Genomic DNA, 25,490 nt, shown 5'->3' on the forward strand with positions numbered 1-25,490 from the left:
TCGCTCTTGTCACCCAGGCTGGAGTGCAGTGGCACAATCTCGGCTCATTGCAACCTCTTTGCCTCCTGAGTTCAAGTGATTGTCCTGCTTCAGCCTCCCAAGAAGCTGGGATTACAGGCGCCTGCCACCATGCGCAGCTAATTTTTTGTATTTTTAGTAGAGACAGGGTTTCGCCATGTTGGGCAGGCTGGTCTTTAACTCCTGACCTCAGGTGATCCACCTGCCTCAGCCTCCCAAAGTGCTGGGATTACAAGCATGAGCCACTTGCACCTGGCCGTGTGTATGCTTTTATAATTATATAAGCCAGGAGAAAAGTAGGGAACATACAGTTTGTAAACATGGGTTGCAGAAAATGGTGATAGAAGGGAGGGAAAGGAAAAGAGGAAAAGATAAAAGATTTAAAGGACAGCAGTTATGATGGGTTCTCTCTTATGCAATTAATTATAGGTATATATTTAGCTGGAGGAAGGAAGAAATTCTTTAGAGAGGCATCCTTAGGTGACAGAAAGATTAAGAAAATCAAGGAAGTGATGACCTCCTTATCTTAAAACTCAGGATAGGGTAGGGAGGGGTGACTGGTGGGCCACAAGGGGGTGCTGCAGGGCACTGGGAATGTTTTTCATCTGTGTTGGGTTTCTGAGTGTTTGGTCTGTGAAAAATAATTGAGCAAAACATCTTTGTTTTATGTACTTTTATGTATTTGTTATATCCTACACTTTAAAAATTAAATTAAAAAAACAAAACCTGCTGGGCACGGTGGCTCACACCTGTAATCCCAGCACTTTGGGAGGCTGAGGCAGGCGAGTCACTAGGACAGGAGTTCAAGAACAGCCTGGCCAAAATGGTGAAACCCCGTCTTTACTAAAAATACAAAAAATTAGCTGGGTGTGGTGGCACACACCTGTAGTGCCAGCTACTCGAAAGGCTGAGGCAGGAGAATCGCTTAAATCTGGGAGATGGAGGTTGTAGTGAGCTGAGACTGTGCCATTGCACTCTAGCCTGGGTGACAAAGCAAGACTCTGTCTCAAAAAACAAACAAAACCAAAAGCAAAGCAAAATTTGCATAAGGTTCCCAGTGGTTGCAGTGAAGGGACAGTAGATAGGCCTTGGCCCGGACCATTTACGCCTTTGCAAGGCTGGAAGGAAGTTACATGAGCACTCAGCCGAGGGCTGATGTGGCAAAAGTCGCATTTCAAAAATAAGACTCTGGCTGTTGATCCTAGAGGGTAATTAAGACTGGGACTAAGGCCAAGTATTAAGTCCAAGGAGGGGAAAGAACTGGAGGGATTTTAAAGAAGAGTTGGGATCTGAGAGTGGACAGATTAGAGGTGCTGGCAATTGGAGACTTCTTCAGGACAGAAGGGTGGTACAACTGGAGAGGGAGTACTGATGAAAAATAAGAGGATGGGCCGGGTGTGGTGGCTCATGCCTGCAATCCCAGCACTTTGGGAGGCCAAGGCGGGCGGATCACATGAGATCAGGAGTTCGAGACCAGACTGGCCAACATGGTGAAGTCCTGTCTCTACTAAAAATACAAAATTAGCAGGACGTGGTGGCCTGCACCTGTAATCCCAGTTACTCAGGAGGCTGAGGTAGGAGAATCCATTGAACCTGGGAGGTGGAGGTTGCAGTGAGCCGAGCTCATGCCACTGCACTCCAGCCTGAGCAACACAGCGAGGCTCCATCTCAAGAAAAAAAAAAAAGACAATATTTGGGACAGCTGTTTCATAGCCTAGTGGAGATGTCAAGCAGTGGGACAACTAGTTCAGGGTGAAGTGTCCCAGCTGGAAGTATAAATTCAGAGAGAGCAGCATGGTGATAACACTCAAAGCCACACTGTTCCTGACAAAATTCCATAAGGAGGGAGGGAGGGAGAAGAGCCCAGAGTACAGTCTTGGGTCACTCCAACATTTAACTATGTGTAGTTAAAGGTGGCAACAGAGATGAGGATGATCATAAGAGCTGGAAGGAAAACTAGGAGGGCTGAATGATTCCTGAGAATGTGGTCCTTGAAGCAGGAGGGAGAAGTCAATCCCAGTGAATTTTGCTGGGATTCCAGAGAGCTAGTATGTGCACTGGTTTTGTCAGCGGAAGTCACTGGGGACTGTGCCATGGGCTGTGGCAAGAATGGGAGGTGAGGAAGGGTAATGGCAACCACAGGCAAGTTTCAGAATGGGGCAGGAGCTAGAGGAGGATGGTGGGGAGCAAAGAGGGAGACCGGAGTTTCTGACCCATGGCAAGTCATTGCTGAGGGAGGCAGAGGTGCGAGAGGTTGGAGGACAGGGCTCTAGGGCAAGGCGGCAAGCACTGCAATGGTTTTGGAGATGAAGGGTACAGGTGAGATGCTGAGCACAGACCTCACCTCCAGGATGTAGGTCTTCAGGCCCCTGGCAGAGATGGGCCTCTGATCCCCAAAGAGGACCTCCAAAGGTGGAGGGGGCAAGAGTCTGATGAGGAGGTAGAGGGGTGCTTCTGCACTCCAGGTTCCTTTTCCTGCCCATTCCTTAAACCCGCTGGCTGTTCTTGCTCACCCCCACTCCCTCCTGCCTGGAGTCAGCCCAGGGCCTCCAGCGCTGAAGAACTGGACAGGCAGCTCAGCTCGGAGTTGGGAACACAATGTTCCCACTCTGGCAGAGGTGGGGCTAAGGTCTCTGATGACCCTCAGCTGCACCCACAGCCCTGGGACGTGGGCCATGCAGAGAGGGGTTGGTGGCAAATAATTCCTAGATTTTTTTTTTCCAGAACAAAAGACAGGAAAATTACCAAGAAAAGGATCCCACAAGGCCAGGGTTGGGAGGGTTCCTAGTATATCCTGGACACACACACCCTGTCCCCAGCACGTCCAGGCAGGACAAAGCTGGATGGGCCAGCTGAGGTATTCCCATTGTGCTAGAAGCCCGCCCAGTGTCAGTGGGCCCCACCCCTGCACTCTTAATATGCCCTTGCATGCACGTGGCCCTTGAACTAGTTCCCCAGTGCCAAGTGAGGGCCTTCCCGGTTTTCAGTTGTGAGGCCAGCTCTGCGTTAGGGGTGGGGGCTGCTTTTGCTGTAAGCCAGAGATACAAACCTTGAGGTGAGCACAAAGGCAGAGACCACAGCAGCGAGTGGACCCCAGACACTTGATTGTAGTTGGGTCTTGGCCCAGCCCAGGTAGGCGAGGGACTCAGGCAATGCCAGGGTCAGTGGGAGTGGACATCCTCCCATAAGCCTGCCATCTTCGTACACAGCTGCAAGCGGAGGCCCAGGATGAGGGTCCCAACCCGTTTTTGTCTGGCTAGACTGAGACAGGAGCTGTCAGCCAGGTGGAACCATCTTGAGTTCCGAGGGAGGTGCAGCTCAGGGACCCAGTGCCACCAAGGCTGGAGCTTCCTGGAGAACAACCCCTCGTGCGGGGTCTGGGCTGAGACTTGGAAGGTCAGCGGGGGCCCTGAGCCAGTGCGCAGCCTCATTTGTCACCCTGGGCTTGGGGCCGGCTGCGCAGTTCTGGGGCAGGATGCTGGGAGCTCCAGGACAGCCCGGCCCCTGCTGGCCAAAGTGGCAAAATGCAGTACTGCCGCTCACACGTGCTTCCAGCATGTCCCGCGTCCCAGGCTTACCCGTCCCAAAGGCCTTCTCCCTACCTGGCCACAGGCCAAGACTCAGCTCACAGCAGACTGGGAGTGTGTACTGCAGCTGTCCACTCGTGCCCACGCCAGCAGTTTCAGAATGAAAGTGAACAGTTTGACCATCACTGGATGTTATACTCTAAAGTGCTGGTTTGCTTATCTGGTGGGTCTAGATTTTAGCTCCTTTTTATCTGTTTAGCAGACAAAAAACAACTGCACACACCTCCCCTCCTTCCGGGAGTTGGAGGCTAGCCAGAAAGGGGATTGCTGGATCCTGGCTTATAGCAGAGTACACAGTGACCTTTGTCCCCTGGCTCAGTGCAGTTCTGCAGAGGGAGGAAGGGGTAGGCCCATGGCCAAGAAGGCCTACAGGGGATTTGGCTGGTATCTTCTGTTTCAGCAGCCTTCCCCAACAGCTGCCTGTCAAATGTGCATTCGTCTGCCTATCAGCATAGACTGACTGGTGAAGAGTCCTGCTGGTTTTCCTAGTGGGTAGTGCCAATCCTCTGGTCTCATACTGTAGCCTGGCTAGCCTCCTGCCCTGTGGTGTACAAATGGGCTGGGCAAGCCTAACTTTGTGTACTGAAAGACATGCCAGATAAATGGTTTTATAGAACAGAAAGAAATGCCCATAAGATCAAGGATTCTGGTTGGGAAGAAGTGAGAGGGAGGGTTAGAAATGTCGTAAGTGGCTGGGCGCGGTGGCTCACACCTGTAATCCCAGCACTTTGGGAGGCCGAAATGGGTGGATCACTTGACGTCAGGGATTCGAGACCATCCTGGCCAACATGGTGAAACCCCATCGCTACTAAAAATACAAAAATTAGCTGGGCGTGGTGGCGCATGCCTGTAATCCCAGCTACTCGGGAGGTGGAGGCGGGAGAATTGCTTGAACCCGGGAGGCGGAGGAGGTTGCAGTGAGCCAAGATCACGCCACTGCACACTCCAGCCTGGGCAACAGAGTGAGACTGTCTCAAAAAAAAAAAATTCACACATAAGAGACACCTTCAACTGGGCGCAGTGGCTCACGCCTGTAATCCCAGCATTTTGGGAGGCCGAAGCGGGCGGATCACCTCAGGTCTCTACTAAAAATACAAAATTAGCTGGGCGTGGTGGCACATGCCTGTAATTCCAGCTACACTAGGAGGCTGAGGCAGAAGAATTGCTTGAACCCGGGAGGCGAAGTGCAGTGAGCCAAGATTACGCCATTGCACTCTAGCCTGGGCAACAAGAGCGAGACTCTGTCTCAAAAAAAAAAGAGACACCTTCAGAAAAATTTGATTCCTAGCACCTGACCTCACAGAAGGCAATTGAGGCCAGAAATGCCTTGCTGGCCAAACTTTCTCATGATGTTTAGAATAACTAGCATAAAGATCACAATTTCTGGCTGGGCGCAGTGGCTCACACCTGCAATCCCAGCACTTTGGGAGGCTGAGGCAGGCGAATCATTTGAGCTCAGGAGTTCCAGAGCAGCCTGGCCAACATGGTGAAACCCTGTCTCTACTAAAAATACAAAAATTAGCTGGGCATGGTGGTGGGTGCCTGTAATCCCAGCTTCTTGGGAGGCTGAAGCAGGACAATCACTTGAACTAAGGAGGCAGAGAGGTTGCAATGAGCCGAGATTGTGCCACTGCACTCTGGCCTGGGCGACAAGAGTGAAACTCTGTCTCAGAAAGAAAAAAAAGATGACAGTTTCTGAGGAGTCCCTACCTGGGGGGAGTCCTTCAAATCTTAAATCTAGTTGTTCTTGGCCAGGCGCAGTGGCTCACACCTATAATCCCAGCACGTTGGGAGGACAAGGAGGGCGGATCATGAGGTCAGGAGTTCGAGACCAGCCTGGCCAACATAGGGAAACCCCGTCTCTACTAAAAATACAAAACTTAGCTAGGCGTGGTGGCGCATGCCTGTAGTCCCAGCTACTTGGGAGGCTGAGGCAGGAGAATCGCTTGAACACGGAAGGCGGAGGTTGCAGTGAGCTGAGATCACACCACTGCACTCCAGCCTAGGTAAGAGAGTGAGACTCTGTCTCAAAAAACAAAACAAAATACAACAAAACAAAACAAAACAAAAAACTAGCTGTTCTTTCACTGCTCCCCCAGAATGCTTCTATAAACAGAATTGTATGATGCAAGGTAGAGCAGCAAGGGACATCACATGCTTGTGTGTCTAGGTTACTCATTTTATGAAGACACAACAGCAGCCCAGAGAGAAAAGAGTAGCATGACTAAAGACAACAGACACTAGAAGCATAATCATCCTTGAGATAGGAGAGGGGCTGCTATCTGCATGAGTCCAGAAATGTGGAGGAACAGGCCCGGAGCGGCAGCTCACGCCTGTAATCCCAGCACTTTGGGAGGCTGAGACTGGCGGATCACCTGAAGTCAGGAGTTTGAGACCAGCCAGGCCAACATGGTGAAAACCCGTTTCTACAAAAATACAAAAATTAGCCAGGTATGGTGGCACATGCCTGTAATCCCAGCTACTCTGGAGGCTGAGGCTCGAGAATCACTTGAACCCGGGAGGCGGAGCTTGCAGTGAGCTGAGATCGTGCCACTGCACTCAAAAAAAAAAAAAAAAAAACAGAGAGAAACATGGAGGATAAACTCCATGGGCACTGGATGAAAGCTCCAGGAATCACCTGATAGATCTCAGTACCATTATTGTTGCTAATTCTTGGGGTTTAAACACAGAGTTAGAAACATCCACAGCTGGTCATCAGGATTTATTCAATGAACAAATGAGCTTAGGCAGACCTAACTTCTAACATTCCAAGTTAGAACTTGGTAATACTTGTCTGAATTCACAACTGATTAGTAGGTTCCTGGTCAACACTCAGCATTTTTTTTTTTTCTTTTTTTGAGACGGAGTCTCACTCTGTTGCCAGGCTGGAGTGCAGTGGCACGATCTCAGCTCACTGAAAACTCCGCCTCCCAGGTTCAAGCGATTCTCCTGCCTCAACCTCCCGAATAGCTGGGACTACAGGCGCATGCCACCACGCCCAGATAATTTTTGTACTTTTATTTTTTTTTTTCTTTGAGATGGAGTCTTGCTCTGTTGCCCAGGCTGGAGTGCAGTAGCACGATCTCGGCTCACTGTAACCTCCGCCTCCCAGGTTCAAGTGATTCTCCTGCCTCAGCCTCCTGAGTAGCTGGAATTACTGCACACCATCACACCCGGCTAATTTTTGTATTTTCAGTAGAGACGGGGTTTCACCATGTTGGTCAGGCTGGTCTCGAACTCCTGACCTCATGTTCTGCCCACCTCGGCTTTCCAATGTGTCGGGATTACAGGTGTGAGCCACTGTGCCCGCCCTAATTTTTGTATTTTTAGTAGACGCGGGGTTTCACTACGTTGGCCAGGATGGTCTTGATCTCTTACCCTCATGGTCTGCCTGCCTCGGCCTCCCAAGGTGCTGGGATTACAGGCGTGAGCCACAGCACCTGGCCAACACTCCACATTTTATTTATATATCAGAAAACAATCAGGTAACAGTATGTATCACTGGCCATGATTTGTCTCTAGAGAGAATGGGTAAAGGAAGCAAAATTTATACTTAATATGATGCTTTGTTAAGTGACCCCAATTTCCTCCCACTTTTTAATACTGTTTTAATTGTTGTTATAAAATTAAGTGATTCCCTATCACTATATACTCAGGTAATATATTCAGGTAACTTTGATGGGACAAATTTCTAGCTTCCTGTTAGGACACACTAACATAGTCCTCATGTAATGTTCCCTCTTCAAGGCTGAGACTACGGATGATATGATCTTGACATTGTCCTGGAATGTCTTATGTCATAGCAGTACTACCACGAAAACAAAACCACAATTTTTTTTTTTCCTTTTGGTGGAGAATGGGGTCTCGTTACGTTGCCCAGGCAGGTCTCGGACTCCTGGGCTCGAGCTATCCTCCTGCCTCTGCCTCCCTAAGAGCTGGGATTATAGGCGTGAGCCACTGTGCCCAGCCACAATTTTTTTTTAATTAAAAAAATTTTTTTAGAGATGCGGTTTCATGATCGAGACCATCCTGGCTAACACGGTGAAACCCCGTCTCTACTGAAAAAAAAAAAAATTAGCCGGGCATGGTGGTGGGCGCCTGTAGTCCTGGCTACTCGGGAGGCTGAGGCAAGGAGAATAGCATGAACCCAGGAGGTGGAGCTTGCAATGAGCCAAGATCACGTCACTGCACTCCAGGCTGGGCGACAGAGCAAGACTCTGTCTTTAAAAAAAAAAAAGAGCGAGAGATGCGGTTTCACTATGTTGCCCAGGCTGGTCTTAAACTCCTGGGCTCAAGCGATCCTCCCACTTCAGCCTCCCAAAGGGCTGAGATTACAGGAGTGAGCCACCATGCCTGGCTGACATTTAATTTTTAAAGCTTTCAAACAAAGACACTTTGGTTTTTAGAGGGTTCAGCTACCAGTTTATTGGGCCCTAGTCAGTCTCAAGATTTCCATCTACCAGTTTCTTGGGTCCTAGATTTCATATGCTCCCACAGCTTGGCCCTTTGGTACAGGCAGGTGTCTCTGTCCAAATGTGGGCAAGATCAAACTGCAACAAGGCGCTTCCTTTGGTCACCTGAAAAGAAATTGTAGGTACAGTGGGCTGTCACAGCATCCTTGCTAGTTCTGGTTATAGCCATGTCACAGAGAAGGAAATTATGTAAATAATATTGAGTGACAGATGTTTTCTACTTTTTTTTTTTAAACGGAGTCTCACTCTGTTGCCCAGGCTGGAGTGCAGTGGCGCAATCTTGGTTCACTGCAACCTCTACCTCCTGGGTTCAAGCAATTCTCCTGCCTCAGCCTCCTGAGTAGTTGGGATTACAGGCACCCGCCACCACACCTGGATAATATTTGTATTTTTAGTAGAGACGGGGTTTCACCATGTTGGCCAGGCTGGTTTTAAACTCCTGACCTCAAATGATCCACCTGCCTCAGCCTCCCAAAGTACTGGGATTATAGGCATAAGCAACCGCACCCAGCCTTTTTTTTTTTTTTTCAGACACCGTGCCCGGCTATTTTTTATTTTTTGTAGAGACAGGGTCTTACTATGTTGCCCAGGCTGGTTTCAAACTTCAATGATCCTCCTGCCTTAGCCTCCCAAAGCACCTGGATTACAGGTGTGAGCCACCATACCCAGCTCTGCTGGATTTCATTGGTGAGTTTGTCTTCCTGGCAAGGGATATACAGGATACCCTTGCACATCATCCACAACCATTCAAATACCATGTTGTGATTGCTAATTTTATGTGTTAACTTGACTGGGCCACAGTGTGCCCAGATATTTGATCCAACATTATTCCAGATGTTTCTGTGAGGGTGTTTTTGGATAAGGTTTTTTTTTTTTTTTTGAGACTGAGTTTCACTCTTGTCACCCATGCTGGAGTGAGTGGAATGATGCAATCTCGGCTCACTGCAACCTCCACCTCCTGGGTTCAAGTGACTCTCCTACCTCAGCCTTCCAAATGGCTGGGATTATAGGAATGTGCCACCATACCTGGCTAATATTTGTGTTTTTAGTAGAGACTGGGTTTCACCATGTTGGCCAGGCTGGTCTCAAACTCCTGACCTCAGGTGATCCGCCCACCTCCACCTCCCAAAGTGCTGGGATTACAGGCCTGAGTCATCGTGCCCAGCCTGGATAAGATTAACATTTAATCTGGTATAGAAGTAAAGTAGATGACCTTCCCTAATGTGTGTGGGCCTCATCCAATCAGTCGAAGGCATGAATAGAACAAAAAGGCCAACTCTTCCCCAGGTAAGACAGAATTCTCTTTCCTGCCCACCTTTGAACTGGGATGTTGTCTTTTTTCCTGCCTTTGGACTCTAACTGAAACACTGGTTCTTCCTGGGTCTTGAGCCTGCTGGCTTTTGGACAAGAACAACAACATTGGCTCTTCTGAATCTCAGGCCTTCACATTTGAACTGGAACTAAACCATTGGCTCTCCTGGGTCTCCAGCTAGCCAATTCACCCTGCAGATCTTGGGACTTGCCCACCTCTATAACTGTGTGAGCCAATTCCTTATAATAAATCTTTAGGCTGGGTGCAGTGGCTCACACCTATAATTCCAGCACTTTGGGAAGCTGGAAGCTGAGGCAGGAAGACTGCTTGAGCCCAGGAGTTTGAAACCAGCCTGGACAACATAGTGAGATCCTGTCACTAAAAAAAAAAAAAAAAAAAAAAAAAAAGAATCTTTATACACATACACACACACCCTACTGACTGCTTCTCTGGAGAACCCTGACTAGTACAAGGGGTCCCTAATTTTCAAGGGCTCATACCCTAATCCCAGATCTGCCAGAAGAATGAATCTGCCAAAGGAGTGCTATGACGGCCTGGAGCCCTGAAGCAAAATGGCAAACACGTAACGTAAGACTGCACCAGAAAGTCAGACATGATTTGTCAGCCTTTATTAATCAAGAGTAAAGCCGAGCCCTAGGGTTTCCTTAACAACAACAAAAAGAACATCAACCTTGTTTATGGCAAACAGTGACTTAATTCTTAATGACTGTTCATTATATGTTTAACACCACAGAGCAAGAATTGATCACGTTTCAATCACTTATTCTTCTGAGATTAAAATACAAGATTAAAACAGATTAAAATAAAATTCACTCCAAGGATTTAAAAAATAATTCCAATTGAAAGACATTTCAAACACTGTATATAGAACTCAGGACCAAAAGAAGACCTTAAAACATTTTTTACCTTTGAGGTAGCACAATAATGCTGAATTAGATTTATTTTATTACAGTGAGCTTAAAAAAACAACACAGAATCTACCCTTTGCTCAAGGTGGGCTAAATGGTTTTACGCAAACCCCCCCATGAGGTTAGTGACAGTTCTTGTCCTTTTTTTTTTTTTTTTTTTTTTTAAGTATAAAGATAGCCCTGCAGTGTGTAAAAGGAAACCTATGGGAAGGCTGCTTCCCATAAAATAGACAATAGAATCATTGAGGAACGTCAGCAGTCAAGACAGGAGGAACAAGAGGTCACTGTAGTGAAAAACCAAAACAACTTGTATCTTGGCAAGATTGGTTTACAAGTTCATGACAAGAACAAAAATTCCAACATCAGCCAACTGAAAATAAAAGATAAAAGATGACATTCATGGATCTTTTTATTATTCTCTGTGCAAAATGCTCTTCTTTCTAAATTAGAGAGGGTAGCTTGTACACTGTGACATGACATGAAATGCTGTGTGCCCAGGGTGCTGCTGGGTGCCAACAGCACCTCTCATTGAATACGATATCACTGTGTGCAGAGAAAATGGGCAATCAGAGGATAAACATAACCTCTCCTGGCTGAAGAACCATTTCTTGCCACTTTGCTGCTGAATTCACTCATTAAACTGCTCAAAGGAAAAGCTCTACCCTGATTTCTGAGAGTCTACAGCAATATATGTAACACAATTATATATGAAGACTATTGACTAACAGGACAATAGCACATGAACCTTTCCTTCAGAGAATTCAACCAAGAGAAGAGAGTGGGTGGGATAAGCTGGGGGCCAAAAGGAAGGCTCTCAGGAATATTCTCTACCATCCAAAATCAACAGCAAAGCCAGAAAAGGGGCATGAGCTCTAATTCATTGAAGAGAACACCACAAAACAGTTAACAAAGGGATCTCTTTCCAACACATGCTCCTCTCCATGAGGCTCAACCATCAGTGCAGGGCTTGCCTGATGTGGACAATGTGGATACCTCAGCCCTGAGTTGAACTTGGCATGCCACCTTTGATTCCCCATGCTGCAAAAAGAATTGGAACGCTGTCAGGTCCTGGCACCGTGGTAATGGCTATATCCTATTTCACTCACACACGTCCTTTTAAAGTCTCCCTTCCTCAAGCTATTAAATAGAACCCTCTAGGGATCCTGTATGCAGTGAGGGTCTGAACTGATGATCCATATGTCAATCAGTAGTTGGAGGAGGATGACTTTTTTTTTTTTTTTTGAGATAGGGTCCCACTTTGTCCCCCAGACTGGAGTGCAGTGGCACGATCATGGCTCACTGCAGCTTCAGTCTCCCAGGTTAAAGGAATCCTTTCACCTCAGCCTACTGAGTGTGCACCACCAGGTCCAGCTAATTGTTTTTTTAACTTTTCTTTTTCTTTTTTTTTTTTCTTGGTAGAGACAGGGTCTCCCTCTGTTGCCCAGGATGGTTTGGAACTCCTGGGCTCAAGCAATCCTCCCACTTTGGCTTCCCAAAGTGCTGGGATTACAGGCATGAGCCACTATGCCCAACCTGAGCAGGATGACTTAAACCTGATCAATTCTACTCCAAAACAGCAACTATCATTAAGTCAGGGGTGTCAAGGAGGACTCTGTGAAGGCAAAGACTAGACTGGGATGTGTGCGAGAGTGGGATAAGAAGGCCCATCCCTAGCAGACTGCAGGAGTGACTCTGGCATAGAATTCATGGCCAGCCCTAACTAGTGTGATGGGTGGCAGGGAGGAGGCATCTGCTCAGTGTTCAAACAAAATCCTCACAAGTTCTGGGGCTGGACCTCTGTGTCACTCCTGAATCCCAATGTATCCGTTACCTTTGCAAGAAACTGGTGTGGTTCTTGTCTGCTAAGGGCAAGACCTGTTTTCTGAATTTACTTTCTGATAATAAAGTAACACCATGGAAAAGAAGAACCTCAGAAAAATATGGGGTCACCACATGGGCTTTCCCAGTGCTAGCTGCCTGTTTTGGAAAGCTGCAATGTAGGCTACAGAGGGCAGTCTGAAAAGAGTCCTTCTGCTTTCGCTTCCTGGAGCTTAAGAAGAAAAGAGGAATTACCAAGGTTGTGGTGGGTTATTTACTCTGGAAATATCTTGGTCACACTGTCCGTGGCAAAAGCGGAAAGCCTAGCTTATGTGGACAGTTGAAGGTGACTGTGTGGGCCATCATTATCTACAACAGAAATGACTCAAGCCCTAGCATGTAATCTCTTAGGGACTTAACAAGTTAAAAAGAAACAAAAAATCATATTGGAAATGGCCTCTTGGTTTAATATAAACTTGGTTACAACATTCAAATTTATCTTTACGGAAATTTCACACTGCTCCTAGGAGCCCTTATAGCATCTGATTCTAAGTTATTCTGAAGGGAAAAAAAATTATTCTGAAATACACCTTATTAGGATGATCACTGGAATTCTACCAGATATAAGTAAAAGGCTAAATGGGTTTTAAATAAATACAAGCTAAATTACCTTCTTCTGGGGTTAACAATTAGAATCCCAAATACCCCAACATCTCAACTAGAAAGGCCTTCACAGTAATTCTATGAAATTGTAAATGATGCCAAATTTTTTTTTTTTTTTTTTTTGAGATGGAGTCTTGCACTGTCACCCAGGGTGGAATACAATGGTGCAATCTCGGCTCACTGCAACCTCCACTCCCAGGTTCAAGCGATTCTCCTGCCTGAGCCTCTCAAGTAGCTGGGATTACAGGCGCCCACCACCATGCCCGGCTAATTTTTTGTATTTTTAGTAGAGACGGGGTTTCACTATGTTGGCCAGGCTGGTCTTGAACCCCTGACCTCGTGATCCGCCCGCCTCGGCCTCCCAAAGTGCTGGGATTACAGGCATGGGTCACCATGCCCGGCCAATGCCAATTTTTGAAAACAGATTTGATCTTTAGGGTAAATGCCTGAGTCAGCTGACAAACTCCATATACATGAATATGTCCAAGTGAAATTACCTAAAGAATAATTTTTTTTCTTTTTTTTTAAGAGACAGGGTCTCACTGTGTCACCCAGACTGGAGTGCAGTGGCATGATCATAGCTCACTGTTGCCTTGACCTCCTGGGCTCAAGTGATCCTTCCACCTCAGCCTCCTGAGTATTTGGGACTACATGCGTGCATCACCACACCTGACAAATTAAAAAAAAATTTTTTTTTGCCAGGTGCAGTGGCTCACACCTGTAATCCCAGCACTTTGAGAGGCTGAGGTGGGCGGATCACCTGAGGTTGGGAGTTCGAGACCAGCCTGACCAACACAGAGAAACCCTGTCTCTATTAAAAATACAAAATTCGCCCAGCATGGTGGCGCATGCCTGTAATCCCAGCTACTCAGGAGGTTGAGGCAGGAGAATCACTTTAATCTGGGAGGCGGAGATTGCGGTGAGCCAAGACCGCACCATTGCACTCCAGCCTGGGCAACAAGAGCGAAACTCCATCTCAAAAAGAAAACAAAAAAAAAATTTTTGTTTTTGTAGAGACAGGATCTCACTCTGTTGCCTAGGCTGGTCTTAAGCGATCCTCCCAGCTCAGCCTCCCAAAGCACTACAATTATAGGCATGAGCCATTGAGCCTGGCCTGAGAATTTTCTTTAATTTCAAAAAAATAGCTGCTGCTTCTTTAAAGAGTTTAAAAATTGATGGGTTCAATGGCAAAGCTACACAACAACTCTGGAGTAGAAGGAAAGAACTCTCTTTACAGTACAACCTCTTTCCAGCATACTGCCATCAGCTAGTAGAGGCAACTGCAAACAAATGGTAGGAGTTGCCCAGGAAGGTATTTGGGCTGGACAAAGTGATAGCAACCCTCCAGACCCTGGCTCCTTATAAATGTATAGCAATTCATTCATACAAACTGCACAGAGGTTAAACAAAACCTACTAAAAAAATTAAAAAATCCCACAAAATCCCCAACCCAGAAAATGTTTCCTGGCTCTCTACTAACAGTAAAATGTGCTGAGCCCAAATTTTCTGCTCTAACATGGGTCCCACTGACCTATCAGTCTGCTCTGGGGTGCTGACCTGCTGGGTCCTGAGCAGGGTCTTTCCCTAAGCATCACTGTGGGTTTGGAGACAGCTGTAATGTGTGCAGCTGTCAGCAGAAAGTACAATGCCACTGGGCTACATATGTCCATATCATCCACCACCATTTCCCACTGTAAAACCAAAGGCTGCAACTGTGAACAAATGTGGACTTTCTCAAAGGACAAATGAGGAGACTGAAAGCTATATTTCCTCCTTTGAGAACCATTAGAGAGTGTCTACAGTTATACAACAGGTTTCTGCAGACCCTGTGGTAACTTCCAAAAGCAAGAGTAGCAGCAAGAGAGGAAAGGAGCATGTTTATACTTTGGACTTTGTATCAGGCACTTAAATTGTTGGAGAGACATGCCGTTTTGAACCAAAGATATAAAAACTGGGTTGGAGTAATCTTTACAAGTGGTCTAATGAATGGGCCTTCAGAAGCAAAGTGGAGGTGTGGGTTGAACCTCTGCCCATCCTTTAGTGCTGACTTTCAAGTTTTCTAAATGCCCATAACCACAGCAATGGCAGCAGTGGCGGCAACGGCAGGAACAGTTCTGTCATGTCTGTTTTCTGTATGTGTTCTGTGGCTGACCAGAAGGTTTTGGTGTCACACTAAGAAGGCTCTGGGGTGTGGCACACCTACTGCCCGAGGTTGCCCAGATCCACGCTGGAGCCAAACATCTTCACCAGCTGTTCCTCATAGTGTGAGATGTTCCTCTTCATGATGTCCATGCAGGGCCCCAGAAGCCTCTCGAATGCTTGTACATCCATAACTGCATTGTTAAAAAGAGGTGAGGGAGAGAATGAATTCAAGCCATTTCCCTCATGCAAACCTTTTCCTAAACATACCCATTCATGTTGTATGAGATTACACCTTGGGACACCAGCCACTTGCAAAAAGGGATGTTTCTATATGAATTCAGAAGACTGTGTCATCCAAGTTAGAGACTTTACAGAGTCCAGCAGCTCCTGTTCTCCCCATTTTCCCACAGCCCTGGACATCAGTTCTTTTCATACGGCTAAAGAGCCTGCATGCCTGTCTTGCTCACAGGCTGTCATCAGTACTCAGAAATGTTTGCTGAAAGCATCCATTCATCCATCTCTGGTTGGTCACATAAACTGCCTAGGCCTAGACAGCAGTAAAAGATGGCAGAATATGTCAAGGCTTGCTGATGGGAAAAAAATATTACATGTTAGAAAAAGAGTATTAATGCATAAAGATCTTTTCTTACCTAAGCATTTGACATCTCCAACTGCATAAGCTGAGGCAGCTCTGGGTTTGTTGGTGACCAGGGCAAGCTCTCCAAAGTACTGCCCCTTATGGCAGCGGGCAATCTCGACCTCCTGGTTCCCACCGTCCTTGTTTGATTTAGTCTACAGCAGGCAAAGAACATGACCTAGGCTGACTCCAGGATCACAGCTGGGCATGTCCAGTTGCACACACATACACTGTTCTCAGCATACTCCACACAATTATTGAGGAATTCACTTTGCAGAAAATTCACTAACTGTACCATGTAAACTCCACGGACTAATCTCAGTGGTCTGGTTTGATCAGAAGAGTCTGCTTTTTACCTAGAGCTCTGAGTCCTAACATTTTCAAGGTAATCTACAGCCATACCATTCTGAACATGCCCAATCTTGTCTAAATAAGGACAATGCTTCTCTTAGGTAATGAGCCACAAACTTGGGCTATTTCTGTGATTTGAGACTGCGCCTTGAAGAACATTTTACAGTGACAAAATCCCCCATGCCCCCCACATTTTTTTTTAAGAGACAGGGTCTCACTCTGTCACCAAGGCTGGAGTTCAGAGGAATGATCACAGCTCATGCAGCCTTCAACTGTTGGCCTCAAGCAATCCTCCCATCTTGGCCTCCCAAAGTGCTCGGATTACAGGAGTGATTCACTGCTCCTGGCCAACAAATTTCTTTTTTTTTTTTTTAATTATACTTTAAGTTTTAGGGTACATGTGCGCATTGTGCAGGTTAGTTACATATCTATACATGTGCCATGCTGGTGTGCTGCACCCACTAACTCGTCATCTAGCATTAGGTATATCTCCCAATGCTATCCCTCCCCTCTCCCCCCACCCCACCACAGTCCCCAGAGTGTGATATTCCCCTTCCTGTGTCCATGTGATCTCATTGTTCAATTCCCACCTATGAGTGAGAATATGCGGTGTTTGGTTTTTTGTTCTTGCGATAGTTTACTGAGAATGATGATTTCCAATTTCATCCATGTCCCTACAAACGACACGAACTCATCATTTTTTATGGCTGCATAGTATTCCATGGTGTATATGTGCCACATTTTCTTAATCCAGTCTATCATTGTTGGACATTTGGGTTGGTTCCAAGTCTTTGCTATTGTGAATAGTGCCGCAATAAACATACGTGTGCATGTGTCTTTATAGCAGCATGATTTATAGTCCTTTGGGTATATACCCAGTAATGGGATGGCTGGGTCAAATGGTATTTCTAGTTCTAGATCCCTGAGGAATCGCCACACTGACTTCCACAATGGTTGAACTAGTTTACAGTCCCACCAACAGTGTAAAAGTGTTCCTATTTCTCCACATCCTCTCCAGCACCTGTTGTTTCCTGACTTTTTAATGATTGCCATTCTGACTGGTGTGAGATGGTATCTCATTGTGGTTTTGATTTGCATTTCTCTGATGGCCAGTGATGATGAGCATTTTTTCATGTGTTTTTTGGCTGCATAAATGTCTTCTTTTGAGAAGTGTCTGTTCATGTCCTTCACCCACTTTTTGATGGGGTTGTTTGTTTTTTTCTTGTAAATTTGTTTGAGTTCATTGTAGATTCTGGATATTAGCCCTTTGTCAGATAAGTAGGTTGCGAAAATTTTCTCCCATTTTGTAGGTTGCCTGTTCACTATGATGGTAGTTTCTTTTGCTGTGCAGAAGCTCTTTAATTAGATCCCATTTGTCAATTTTGGCTTTTGTTGCCATTGCTTTTGGTGTTTTAGACATGAAGTCCTTGCCCATGCCTATGTCCTGAATGGTAATGCCTAGGTTTTCTTCTAGGGTTTTTATGGTTTTCGGTCTAACGTTTAAATCTTTAATCCATCTTGAATTGATTTTTGTATAAGGGGTAAGGAAGGGATCCAGTTTCAGCTTTCTACATATGGCTAGCCAGTTTTCCCAGCACCATTTATTAAATAGGGAATCCTTTCCCCATTGCTTGTTTTTCTCAGGTTTGTCAAAGATCAGATAGTTGTAGATATGCGGCGTTATTTCTGAGGGCTCTGTTCTGTTCCATTGATCTATATCTCTGTTTTGGTACCAGTACCATGCTGTTTTGGTTACTGTAGCCTTGTAGTATAGTTTGAAATCAGGTAGCGTGATGCCTCCAGCTTTGTTCTTTTGGCTTAGGATTGCCTTGGCAATGCGGGCTCTTTTTTGGTTCCATATGAACTTTAAAGTAGTTTTTTCCAATTCTGTGAAGAAAGTCATTGGTAGCTTGATGGGGATGGTATTGAATCTGTAAATTACCTTGGGCAGTATGGCCATTTTCACGGTATTGATTCTTCCTACCCATGAGCATGGAATGTTCTTCCATTTGTTTGTATCCTCTTTTATTTCCTTGAGCAGTGGTTTGTAGTTCTCCTTGAAGAGGTCCTTCACATCCCTTGTAAGTTGGATTCCTAGGTATTTTCTTCTCTTTGAAGCAATTGTGAATGGGAGTTCACTCATGATTTGGCTCTCTGTTTGTCTGTTGTTGGTGTATAAGAATGCTTGTGATTTTTGTACATTGATTTTGTATCCTGAGACTTTGCTGAAGTTGCTTACCAGCTTAAGGAGATTTTGGGCTGAGACAATGGGGTTTTCTAGATATACAATCATGTCGTCTGCAAACAGGGACAATTTGACTTCCTCTTTTCCTAATTGAATACCCTTTATTTCCTTCTCCTGCCTAATTGCCCTGGCCACAACTTCCAACACTATGTTGAATAGGAGTGGTGAGAGAGGGCACCCCTGTCTTGTGCCAGTTTTCAAAGGGAATGCTTCCAGTTTTTGCCCATTCAGTATGATATTGGCTGTGGGTTTGTCATAGATAGCTCTTATTATTTTGAAATACGTCCCATCAATACCTAATTTATTGAGAGTTTTTAGCATGAAGGGTTGTTGAATTTTGTCAAAGGCTTTTTCTGCATCTATTGAGATAATCATGTGGTTTTTGTCTTTGGCTCTGTTTATATGCTGGATTACATTTATTGATTTGCGTATATTGAACCAGCCTTGCATCCCAGGGATGAAGCCCACTTGATCATGGTGGATAAGCTTTTTGATGTGCTGCTGGATTCGGTTTGCCAGTATTTTATTGAGGATTTTTGCATCAATGTTCATCAAGGATATTGGTCTAAAATTCTCTTTTTTGGTTGTGTCTCTGCCCGGCTTTGGTATCAGAATGATGCTGGCCTCATAAAATGAGTTAGGGAGGATTCCCTCTTTTTCTATTGATTGGAATAGTTTCAGAAGGAATGGTACCAGTTCCTCCTTGTACCTCTGGTAGAATTCAGCTGTGAATCCATCTGGTCCTGGACTCTTTTTGGTTGGTAAACTATTGATTATTGCCACAATTTCAGCTCCTGTTATTCGTCTATTCAGAGATTCAACTTCTTCCTGGTTTAGTCTTGGGAGAGTGTATGTGTTGAGGAATTTATCCATTTCTTCTAGATTTTCTAGTTTATTTGCGTAGAGTTGTTTGTAGTATTCTCTGATGGTAGTTTGTATTTCTGTGGGATCGGTGGTGATATCCCCTTTATCATTTTTTATTGTGTCTATTTGATTCTTCTCTCTTTTTTTCTTTATTAGTCTTGCTAGTGGTCTATCAATTTTGTTGATCCTTTCAAAAAACCAGCTCCTGGATTCATTGATTTTTTGAAGGGTTTTTTGTGTCTCTATTTCCTTCAGTTCTGCTCTGATTTTGGTTATTTCTTGCCTTCTGCTAGCTTTTGAATGTGTTTGCTCTTGCTTTTCTAGTTCTTTTAATTGTGATGTTAGGGTGTCAATTTTGGATCTTTCCTGCTTTCTCTTGTGGGCATTTAGTGCTATAAATTTCCCTCTACACACTGCTTTGAATGCATCCCAGAGATTCTGGTATGTTGTGTCTTTGTTCTCATTGGTTTCAAAGAACATCTTTATTTCTGCCTTCATTTCGTTATGTACCCAGTAGTCATTCAGGAGCAGGTTGTTCAGTTTCCATGTAGTTGAGCGGCTTTGAGTGAGATTCTTAATCCTGAGTTCTAGTTTGATTGCACTGTGGTCTGAGAGATAGTTTGTTATAACTTCTGTTCTTTTACATTTGCTGAGGAGAGCTTTACTTCCAACTATGTGGTCAATTTTGGAATAGGTGTGGTGTGGTGCTGAAAAAAAGGTATATTCTGTTGATTTGGGGTGGAGAGTTCTGTAGATGTCTATTAGGTCCACTTGGTGCAGAGCTGAGTTCAATTCCTGGGTATCCTTGTTGACTTTCTGTCTCGTTGATCTGTCTAATGTTGACAGTGGGGTATTAAAGTCTCCCATTATTAATGTGTGGGAGTCTAAGTCTCTTCGTAGGTCACTCAGGACTTGCTTTATGAATCTTGGTGCTCCTGTATTGAGTGCATATATATTTAGGATAGTTAGCTCTTCTTGTTGAATTGATCCCTTTACCATTATGTAATGGCCTTCTTTGTCTCTTTTGATCTTCGTTGGTTTAAAGTCTGTTTTATCAGAGACTAGGATTGCAACCCCTGCCTTTTTTTGTTTTCCATTGGCTTGGTAGATCTTCCTCCATCCTTTTATTTTGAGCCTATGTGTGTCTCTGCACGTGAGATGGGTTTCCTGAATACAGCACACTGATGGGTCTTGACTCTTTATCCAATTTGCCAGTCTGTGTCTTTTAATTGGAGAATTTAGTCCATTTACATTTAAAGTTAATATTGTTATATGTGAATTTGATCCTGTCATTATGATGTTAGCTGGTTATTTTGCTCGTTAGTTGATGCAGTTTCTTCCTAGTCTCGATGGTCTTTACATTTTGGCATGATTTTGCAGCGGCTGGTACCGGTTGTTCCTTTCCATGTTTAGTGCTTCCTTCAGGAGCTCTTTTAGGGCAGGCCTGGTGGTGACAAAATCTCTCAGCATTTGCTTGTCTGTAAAGTATTTTATTTCTCCTTCACTTATGAAGCTTAGTTTGGCTGGATATGAAATTCTGGGTTGAAAATTCTTTTCTTTAAGAATGTTGAATATTGGCCCCCACTCTCTTCTGGCTTGTAGGGTTTCTGCCGAGAGATCCGCTGTTAGTCTGATGGGCTTCCCTTTGAGGGTAACCCGACCTTTCTCTCTGGCTGCCCTTAACATTTTTTCCTTCATTTCAACTTTGGTGAATCTGACAATTATGTGTCTTGGAGTTGCTCTTCTCGAGGAGTATCTTTGTGGCGTTCTCTGTATTTCCTGAATCTGAACGTTGGCCTGCCTTGCTAGACTGGGGAAGTTCTCCTGGATAATATCCTGCAGAGTGTTTTCCAACTTGGTTCCATTCTCCCCTTCACTTTCAGGTACACCAATCAGACGTAGATTTGGTCTTTTCACATAGTTCCATATTTCTTGGAGGCTTTGCTCATTTCTTTTTATTCTTTTTTCTCTAAACTGCCCTTCTCGCTTCATTTCATTCCATCTTCCATCGCTGATACCCTTTCTTCCAGTTGATCGCATCGGCTCCTGAGGCTTCTGCATTCTTCACGTAGTTCTCGAGCCTTGGTTTTCAGCTCCATCAGCTCTTTTAAGCACTTCTCTGTATTGGTTATTCTAGTTATACATTCTTCTAAATTTTTTTCAAAGTTTTCAACTTCTTTGCCTTTGGTTTGAATGTCCTCCCGTAGCTCAGAGTAATTTGATCATCTGAAGCCTTCTTCTCTCAGCTCGTCAAAGTCGTTCTCCATCCAGCTTTGTTCCGTTGCTGGTGAGGAACTGCGTTCCTTTGGAGGAGGAGAGGCGCTCTGCGTTTTAGAGTTTCCAGTTTTTCTGTTCTGTTTTTTCCCCATCTTTGTGGTTTTATCTACTTTTGGTCTTTGATGATGGTGATGTACAGATGGGTTTTCAGTGTGGATGTCCTTTCTGTTTGTTAGTTTTCCTTCTAACAGACAGGACCCTCAGCTGCAGGTCTGTTGGAATACCCTGCCGTGTGAGGTGTCAGTGTGCCCCTGCTGGGGGGTGCCTCCCAGTTAGGCTGCTCGGGGCTCAGGGGTCAGGGACCCACTTGAGGAGGCAGTCTGCCGGTTCTCAGATCTCCAGCTGCGTGCTGGGAGAACCACTGCTCTCTTCAAAGCTGTCAGACAGGGACACTTAAGTCTGCAGAGGTTACTGCTGTCTTTTTGTTTGTTTGTGCCCTGCCCCCAGAGGTGGGGCCTACAGAGGCAGGCAGGCCTCCTGGAGCTGTGGTGGGCTCCACCCAGTTCGAGCTTCCTGGCTGCTTTGTTTACCTAAGCAAGCCTGGGCAATGGCGGGCGCCCCTCCCCCAGCCTCGCTGCCGCCTTGCAGTTTGATCTCAGACTGCTGTGCTAGCAATCAGCGAGATTCCGTGGGCGTAGGACCCTCCGAGCCAGGTGTGGGATATAATCTCGTGGTTCGCCGTTTTTTAAGCCGGTCTGAAAAGCGCAATATTCGGGTGGGAGTGACCCGATTTTCCAGGTGCGTCCGTCACCCCTTTCTTTGACTCGGAAAGGGAACTCCCTGACCCTTTGCGCTTCCCAGGTGAGGCAATGCCTCGCCCTGCTTCGGCTTGCGCACGGTGCGCGCACCCACTGGCCTGCGCCCACTGTCTGGCACTCGCTAGTGAGATAAACCCGGTACCTCAGATGGAAATGCAGAAATCACCCGTCTTCTGCGTTGCTCACGCTGGGAGCTGTAGACCGGAGCTGTTCCTATTCGGCCATCTTGGCTCCTCCCCCCAATTGCAAGGGCTACTTCTTATTCAGATGAAGAACATGAGATTTCTTATTTCCTGCTGAATTAAAACCTTTTGCCAAATTCAGAGTCCTAAACAGTGTCACCCAATCTACTCTTATCAGTTCCCTTAAATGTACATTTTGCCACAACCAGATTTAGTGACTTGTAACCGCAGAATGAGCATGTCTCAGCGTACTCATGTTGCTGCTTCCCACTGAAATGCAAAGTGGCTTTTGTACAAATTTCTTTTTAAGTACTATCTGTACCTTAAGTTAGTGGTTCCCTCCTCTTTTTTTTTTTTTTTTTTTTTTTTTGAGATGGAGTCTCGCTCTGTCGCCCAGGCTGGAGTGCAGTGGCGCAATATCCGCTCACTTCAAGCTCTGCCTCCCAGGTTCATGCCATTCTCCTGCCTCAACCTCCCAAGTAGCTGGGACCACAGGCGCCCGCCACCACGCCTGGCTAATTTTTTTGTATTTTTAGCAGAGACGGGGTTTCACCATGTTCGCCAGTATAGTCTCCATCTCCTGACCTCATAATCTGCCCGCCTCGGCCTCTCAAAGTGCTGGGATTATAGGCATGAGCCACCGTGCCCGGCCTCCCCCCTCCCATTTTTTAAAATAAGAGTTAAGTAACTAAATTTAAGATAATATACTACATTGTATTAATATCTAGAGGTTTTCTTTTTTTTAACAAATCCAACTGCTAACCAAAGTGATAATTTAAGTAAATAATTGTTTAGAATTTATTAGTAAGAATTAGTCTCAATCTCTAAGAACCACTTTATGTTGTAGGCAGAAAGATAATTTCCTTTTTGGTTAATTTTTAAAAGAAACAAAACTGCTACACTAGCTTACACGGTTTGACCCTTCTTCCTTCTACACTTCTGCCCTGTTGCTCTGAAGTTGGTCTGTTTCATCTGAGCCAACTTTCCCTTTCCAATTTCAGTAGTATTCTCTGGAGTTGCAGCCATATTCGTGCCCACTTAGTCCCTTCTCTAAAACAGAAGGGACTTATCACACTGTCACATACACACCAGCTCCCATATTATGCAGGTTTTCTCGCAATGCACATTCTGATTCAGTAAATCTGGGGAAAAGCCAGGACTCTGAACTTCTGACAAACCACCCATCCCCAATATCCCAGTGCCATGCTGCTGCTGATCTTATGCACCTAACACTATGCTGTGATCATAGCAGGTGTCAATGAATATCTGAGAAATCTACAAACATCACTAGTCCAAAAACTGTAAGTAAAATGACACAGACATTTCAAACTATTGTTTTCTTTCTTTTTTTTTTTTTGAGCAGAGTCTCACTCTGTTGCCCAGGCTGGAGTGCAGTGGTGTGATATCAGCTCACTGCAAGCTCTGCCTCCTGGGCTCATGCCATTCTCCTGCCTCAGCCTCCTGAGTAGCTGGGACTACAGGTGCCCGCAACCACACCTGGCTAATATTTTTTGTGTTTTTTAGTAGAGACGGGGTTTAACCATGTTAGCCAGGATGGTCTCGATCTCCTGACCTCGTGATCCGCCTGCCTCGGCCTCCCAAAGTGCTGGAATTACAGGCGTGAGCCACCGTGCCAGGCCAAAACTATTGTTTTCAGTTGAAACAACAGATCTACTTTTTTCTTTTCTTTTTTTTTTTTTGAGACAGAGTTTGGCTCTTGTTGCCCAGGCTGGAGTGCAATGGTGCGATCTCAGCTCACTGTAACCTCCGCCTCCCGGGTTCAAGCGATTCTCCTGCCTCAGCCTCCCCTGAGTAGCTGTGATTACAGCTATGTGCCACCACGCCCGGCTAATTTTGTATTTTTAGTAGAGATGAGGTTTCTCCATGTTGGTCAGGCTGGTCTCAAAGATCTACTTTTAATTAAGAATCAAGTTATCACCTGGGCGTGGTGGCTCATGCCTGTAATCCCAGCACTTTGGGAGGCAGAGGCAGGAGGATCACCTGAGGTCAGGAGTTCCAGACCAGCCTGGCCAACATGGGGAAACCCTGTCCCTACTAAAAGTACAAAAAATTAGCTGGGCTTGGTGGTGGGAGCCTATAGTCCCAGCTACTTGCGAGGCTGAGGCAGGAGAATCGCTTGAACCCAGGGACGGAGGTTGCAGTAAGCTGAGATCACGCCACTGCACTCCAGCCTGGGCAACAAGAGCGACACTCTAGCTTAAAATAAAAAAGAATCAAGCTATCTTCAGCTACTCAGTAGGGTGAGGCACGAGAATCGATTGAAACTAGGGGGTTGGAGGTTGCAGTGAGTTGGGATTGCACCACTGCATTCCAGCCTGGGCAACAGAGCAAGACTCACTCAAAAAAAAAAAAAAAGAGAGAGAGAGAAAACAAATCCAGCTATCTTACAGACAGTAATATTCTTCTTTTTCCATACTTATTAACTTTTTTTTTTTTTTTTGAGACAGTCTTGCTCTGTTGCCCAGGCTGGAGTGCAGTGGTGTGATCTCAGCTCACGCAAGCTCTGCCTCCTGGGTTCACGCCATTCTCCTGCCTTAGCCTCCCGAGTAGCTGGGACTACAGGCGCCCGCCACCATGCCTAGCTAATTTTTTGTATTTTTATTAGAGACAGGGTTTCACTGTGTTAGCCAGGATGGTCTCAATCTCCTGACCTCGTGATCTGCCCGCCTCAGCCTCCCAAAGTGCTGGGATTACAGGTGTGAGCCACCGTGCCCGGCTACTTATTAACTTTTACTCAATATATTTTGCTAAAGTTTTCATATTAGCTCGACTTAGTATTATATATAACTGTTTTAACAAACTCTGTATTCTCAAAAAAGAAAAAAAAGAAACCGAAAAATCTGGTGATGACAGATTTACCAGTAACAGTCATTCCTCCTACTTACAGCTCCTCAGTTTTCTAGGTCACACCATCCATTAAATGACCACAGTTATCCTAGAGACCTCTTCTAACAGTGCTCTAACAAGGAAGCTTTCTTCATGTTCATCCCTTCCAATCTCTTTTTATTATATAATTTCCCTATTTTCTTTCCTTTTTTTTTTTTTTTAAAGACAGGGTCTTGCTCTGTCACCCAGGCTGGAGTGCAGTGGCACAATCACGGTTCACTGCAGCCTCAATCTCTTGAGCTCAAGAGATCCTCTTGCCTAGGCCTCCAAAGTGCTAGGATTACAGGTGTGAGACATTGCGCCCAGACCCCATTTCCTTTTTTTTTTT

General features: G+C 45.4%; 1 protein-coding gene across 2 annotated transcripts in view; it reads right to left on the reverse strand.

Annotated features, from left to right (window-relative positions):
* Nucleotides 1-9,996: 9,996 nt before the first annotated feature.
* PRKAR2A (protein kinase cAMP-dependent type II regulatory subunit alpha) overlaps nucleotides 9,997-25,490 on the reverse strand; it is a 108,869-nt gene continuing 93,375 nt past the window's right edge. The window contains exons 10-11 of one of the 2 annotated variants that reach the window (XM_008971691.5): nucleotides 15,592-15,733; nucleotides 9,997-15,132 (exon numbers count right to left, since the gene is read on the reverse strand). In XM_008971691.5, coding sequence (XP_008969939.1) covers nucleotides 14,999-15,132; nucleotides 15,592-15,733 — 276 coding nt within the window. In that variant the 3' untranslated portion in view covers nucleotides 9,997-14,998. The remainder of the gene's footprint in view (nucleotides 15,133-15,591; nucleotides 15,734-25,490) is intronic. The other variant, XM_008971693.5, reaches the window with a different exon arrangement.

The sequence above is a fragment of the Pan paniscus genome, chromosome 2, assembly GCF_029289425.2.
Source record: "Pan paniscus chromosome 2, NHGRI_mPanPan1-v2.0_pri, whole genome shotgun sequence".
NCBI lineage: Eukaryota > Metazoa > Chordata > Mammalia > Primates > Hominidae > Pan > Pan paniscus.